Raw genomic sequence first — 6,000 nt, 5'->3', positions numbered from 1 at the left:
AAGCGGTTTGGAAAATGGATGAATGTATATATATATATATATATATATATATATATATATATATATATACACACCAGTTAGCTGGTGTGTATATATATGTGTATGTGTTATGAATATAAGGATCAATATGTTAAATCTAAACATTGTGGTCTTCATTATTTCATAAAACCGTGTCACATGTGAACCTTTAGGAACAGACAATTTGGGGGAGTATTAAAGAGGTAAAATTACTAATACGAGAAAAAAAAAGACCTAGGACAATCAAGTAAAAATAAATAAATAGAAACACACAAAAGTGGTGTGTTTATGACAAAAACGTCATATTATAAGAATTAAGAAGGCTGCACAGTGGCTCAGTGGGTAGTGCTGTTGCCTTGCAGCAAGAAGGGCCTGGGTTCAAGTACACCCCTGGGTCTTTCTGCATGGAGTTTGCATGTTCTCCCTGTGCATGCGTGGGTTTCCTCCCACAGTCCAAAAACATGACTGTTAGGTTAATTGGCTTCTCCAAATTGTCCTTAGGTGTGAATGGTTGTTTGTCCTGTTTGTCTCTCTGTGTTGCCCTGCGACAGACTGGCGACCTGTCCAGGGTGTACCCCGCCTCTCGCCCAGTGAATGCTGGAGATAGGCACCAGCAACCCCCGCGACCCCATGAGGGATTAAGCGGTTTGGAAAATGGATGGATAAGAATTAAGAGGGAACATTTCCAGAATAGTCACAGTTTGCAGAATTATTTCACTCCTGGAGTAATAGGGCCAGGTTAGATTATTTTAAATATTTTTATTCTTTAGGAGAATACATTCAGGAGAATGAAGCTAAAGAGATACGAAAATAAACTTGTAATATTACAAAAACAAAAATACTACGAATACAAAGTATATTCAGAGATTAAAGTCCCTCTGATACTGTTTAAGTGACTGAGTAAGTGCAGATTTGCCACATTTAAGATGGCGGACGCTCTGACGCATGGCAGCATAGGCAGAACCCGCCCAATGACGCGTCTACTCTTATATTATATCTATGGGAGAGAATGTACAACGTATCAATTTCTTTCAGAAAAGTCTTCAATATTTTATTTACAATATAGTTTAGCATTATTTAATGATTTAAGTATAGAAATAAGTATTTTCAGTACCGTAATTACATTATTTTTTTGGCGACCCGGAAGTTATTCTGTTCGCGCTTGCGCAAATGAGCTGATAGTACGGATTGTGCTTCCGGTACGGATCGGATAGTGACAAGACCTTTTAGCAGTCATGGCGGACACGAGAGATAAAGCTTTGCAAGACTATAGGAAAAAATTATTAGAACATAAGGAAGTTGACGGTCGACTCAAAGAATGTAATTGAACTTAACCTTTACACCTTTTGTGTCGGAGAGCTTGTAAATTATATCCCCTCGGATTACATATTTGTAATTGGAATTGCTACTACCAGTTAGCTGGAAAGCTAGCTTTTGCTTTGTCATGCAGTTAAGCTTTTCCCTTTAAGTAGTCTCTAAATCTCACTGTTGTTACTGTCTGTTAATTAACAGACAAGTAATTATATTGCGTAATACTAAATCAATCAGTGACTTGTGTATGCACTTACCTGTTTCTTTGTTTCTTAGATAAGCCTTTTTTCTGTGCGTTGCTAACAATGAAGCCAGCCCAGATAAATAGTGATACATCAGCACACGGAAAATATTTGATCTGTTCTTAATGGACGTTTTTAAGTTTAAATAATATCCTGTTGGCCTCTTTGTTTCATCATTAGTGAGAGAACAGCTGAGGGAACAGACTAAGCAATATGAGAAGTCAGAGAACGACTTGAAGGCTCTTCAAAGTGTTGGTCAGGTAAGATTATGTTGTACATTTTATGTCTTCATTTGTTGGTACATGTTTAGTTTGAATTGGCGGTGGGAGGGGAAATCCCGTCAAATATTTAAGCAGCTCAAACCTGTGACCACACATTTGGATAGAACCGTAGTTATACATCATACTTTTTCATTCTTGTTATATTGATGTTTATTTTTTATAATTTTTATCTCATGCGTGTCTATATATAAATTAAATGTTTTATCAGACACTTGTTTACAGTATTTCTTAACTATGGTGCTTTATTGGGTTACTGCTGTTGCTCTAGATAGGGTAGAATAGAGATTTCTGCCCAGGGACAAGGATTGATAATTAGCTACTGACTAAAAGCCTTGGATGCAGCACATCTGTGCAGCCTTCATTATAGTGTTTAAAACTTTCTGAACCTCAGAACAAGATCTTTTAACAATTTTAAACATGTAGTGTACATCAATTCAGCTATGATTGAGTCATCTTGCTGCCAGAGGAGTTTATTTCTCTGCCACATCCTAATGTGCATTTGGGCATGGCACTGTTTCCCGCTTTAATTATGGATTTGAGCATTAGTGTGTATGAGTGCATGTAGGTAAATATGACTCTAATGGAAAAGTGCTTCTATTGTAGCAAACTGCAAAATAAGAACATTTTATGGTTTTGATAGTTATATTGTTGCAAAAATTATTTTGTATAAGCTTACAAAAAATATGTACACATTGGTGTACTGCAAAGAAAACTAATCTATAAGGCAGTTTAACTAAACAGTTTTGTAGTTAAATGCCATGTTTTGCATAACCTCATTTCTTCATGTCATGTATAAGTGAGCTGGAAGGGTTGGAAATGCTTGGACCAATGAAATCAATGGTTTAAAATCTTTTTTCTGTATATGCTCTATCATATGCTCTAATAGATGCTAAATTTGCAAAGTTTAAGACATTTTAGAATCTATTTGAAGTACAGCATTGCCTCACGATTCTAACTATTGTGAAAGTTACGTTGCATGCAGACCCGGCGGCATTGGGGGGCCGTGCCCACCCTGTCAGCCAGCTGTGCCCGCCCTGGACTGGAAGCTGTCTTTTTTTCTTCTTCTTTTTTTACCTCGGAGTGGCCATCGTTCTTTTAGTACTATCTTTGATGTGCCAATCATACAATTTAACCAATCAAATCAACGACTGAAGGCAACATGCTAGCCAATTACAGCTGGAGAGGGGCGGGACACCGAGTCATAGCCTTCAGTCGCCGCCGTGGTTCGGCTGTGGTCACCGTTGGTGTCGGTAGAACAGGATGGAAATTAAAAACTAAAAAAAAAAAAATTAAAAGCAGAAAACTATTAAACACATAAGAACATGCCATTAGCACACAACTGCGCTGAAGCTAAGAAAAAAACTGTGCATATGGGCTCCAAACAAAATGTGCAATCAGACAACCAAATAACACACAAGATCTCTTTAACAATCAGGATATATCAACCGGAAAAAAATAAATTATAAATAGCTTCCCAACATGAGTTGTAAATCTACCTTTAATATAAACTTAATTTCTCTCAGTATAGCTCAATTAACCATTTCTGTTACACGCAGTCATGAAATATTTTTAAGTTGATAAGTAGAACTCAACCCCTCTTGGGCGTTTACACTGACCAACCACTTGATTAACCATTATTCTTTACTTGTTTTATTATAACAATCAATATTATTCATTATAACTATTATTCATTGATGATGTCAGATTGACAGATTCAACTTATTTAAAAAATAGATAATGACTATTTTGATATATTTTGTTAGTAATTCTTTGTAAAAGCCCAACAAATGTTATGAAAAGCTGCAAAACTTTTTTAGAATCTGCCCATAAGCTATTTTTTTTCAGCTCAATGTGTTCAAAAGCCTAATTGGTTGGCTCTGTAGTCACAGAGCCACTGTTCAGCCTGAAGTATATATATATATAATTTTTTTATTTATTTTCTTTATTTTATTTTTTTATTTTTTAGTGTGCACCCCCCCCCCCGTAATTTGTTTCTGCAGCTGGGTCTGGTTGGATGTATAGATATTTGTGGATAATCTCTGTCCTTTTTCTTTGCTAACAGATTAAAGCGCATGTGCCGATTTTCATTTCCGTCTAAACCAATATTTTTTCTTTTCAGATTGTTGGGGAGGTGCTGAAGCAACTGACTGAAGAGAAATGTAAGTTTCAGAGATCTTTGCACTAAATATTCCATATTGTTTTTCTTTTTGTTTAAACAGGTTTGTCAGCAAAGCCTGGATGCTTGAGTTTATTTATATATATATATATATATATATATATATATATATATATATATATATATATATATATATATATATATATATTAGTGACAAATGTCATAGAACATTAAATGTTGGTGAGGGCCACACCAACAGCCTGAGCTCACCTACAGGTGCATATAAAAATTGGATATTGTGGATAAAGTTCAATATTTGCGGTTCTTTATATACTCTTTATACTCATACTCTTTTATTTAGATTTACTACAGTGAAATATTTCAAGACTTCATGTCTTCATTTGGATTGTTACATCTTACAGACAATGAAAACCCAAAATTCTGTGTCTCAGAAAATAGAATATTATGTCAGATAAATAAAAAAAATATTCAAAAAGAATCATCAAGCTTCTATAAAGTCTTAATTTCTGTGCGCTCAATATTTGGCTGGAGCTCCTTTCGCATCATTTACTGAATCAGGAGGGTGTGGCATGGTGGTGATCAGCCTGTGGTTCTGCTTCTGGAAGCCCAGGTTGCTTTGATAGATATCTTAGGCCTTCTGGTGTCGGTGGGCATCATCTTCCTCCTGACAATATTCAATATACAGTTCTCTGTTGGGTTCAAGTCAGTTTGCTGATCAATCAAGCACAGTAGAACCATGGTCATTGAACCTGCTTTTGGTACCTTTTGGAAGTGTGGGCCAGTAAGTCCTCCTGGAAAATGAAATCAGCAACTCGATGCAGGTCAGCTGAAAGAAGCATGCTGCACTGACTGTGGACTCTTGAATGCAGTCGATCAACACCAGTAGATGACATGGGGGACCCCAAATTGTGACTGACAATGTGCAGTGTTTCCCATAGGTTGAGAATTTATTTGTGGTGGTCGACATTGTGGAGTCGCTTTGTATGGTAGACCATAGCATGGTGCCAGTCTCTAAATCACAAACGTTCTTCGTACTGGAAATTTCACATATCAGGTAATAATTATTTACAATAAATATTGTGTAATTATAATTTTACACATTTGACTGTGTGGTGTAGCTTAGGTAGGGCTACGTCTGTGAAATATTTGCGTCCCGATAGCACGTAGTGGCGCTCTAAGTGCGCGAGCAGTCGGCGAAACCCAGTGTCTTCTACCAGAGAGAAAGGCTGGTCGTCTGGCCTGATGAATTCCATTATTTTTCTTATTTGTTTAGCTTTCTGATTGCCTTGCTCATAGAGACAAGTGTTGGTAATTGTGGGCTGTTTTAGCTGCCGTCTGACTACTCCCTGCGGCGTCATTCTCTCATTCTCTGCAGTTAGTCTCAAAAACTCACTATGCTCCGCTAAGTGCTTGTTCTGTAAATGTCTTATTAAGTTTGTTGTATCAAAGGATTTTGACATGCTTCCCCTGCGAGGTGTTTTTTCTTTACAATTGTTGCATGTCCCAAACTTAACATCGCTGTCGTAGACAGTTTAAAGGCATACTATGCAACATTTTTCAGTTAATTAATGTGTTCCATACCGTTTTGGATGATTAAATGAGTCATTTCAGGTCGAACAAAGGTTTTCTCGGCCGTCCTGGGGGTCTGTGGGGGAAATACCGCACTTGCAATTGCAAGAGCTCTTGGCCCGCACCCACAGAAGTCTCGCGCAAGACCGCGAGAGTCGGTCTTGCTTTACGGCGAGAACTCCATGTGTTTTTGCCCTGCCATTCACTATATGCACGCGCGAAAGCAACAACAAAGAACCGCGTGTTAACGTCAAATAAACATGCAAGCATATCGAGTTTTATTATTATTATTATTATTTTTTATTTTTTTGTTTTTTTTTTTAATGTTGGCGACACGCTACCGCGGCGAGGCGCCTCGCCAAGATAGCGCTGCGGGAAGCTTGATGTTCATACCTTCACTGTGTTAGTCATTGTTTGTACTGCCGTTTTTTTCACTTTTCGT

At 37.3% G+C, this 6,000-nt stretch overlaps 1 protein-coding gene across 1 annotated transcript in view; it reads left to right on the top strand.

Moving 5' to 3' along the window:
* The first annotated feature begins 1,199 nt into the window (after window positions 1-1,199).
* Window positions 1,200-6,000, top strand: part of psmc6 (proteasome 26S subunit, ATPase 6) — a 44,158-nt gene continuing 39,357 nt past the window's right edge. The window contains exons 1-3 of the mRNA XM_012858820.3: window positions 1,200-1,338; window positions 1,752-1,831; window positions 3,972-4,011. Of these exons, the coding sequence (XP_012714274.1) occupies window positions 1,254-1,338; window positions 1,752-1,831; window positions 3,972-4,011 (205 nt within the window). The 5' untranslated portion in view covers window positions 1,200-1,253. The remainder of the gene's footprint in view (window positions 1,339-1,751; window positions 1,832-3,971; window positions 4,012-6,000) is intronic.

This window comes from Fundulus heteroclitus, chromosome 16 (genome assembly GCF_011125445.2).
Source record: "Fundulus heteroclitus isolate FHET01 chromosome 16, MU-UCD_Fhet_4.1, whole genome shotgun sequence".
NCBI lineage: Eukaryota > Metazoa > Chordata > Actinopteri > Cyprinodontiformes > Fundulidae > Fundulus > Fundulus heteroclitus.
The sequence above is the reverse complement of the archived record's forward strand: the minus strand, read 5'-3'. Positions and strand labels throughout refer to the sequence as shown.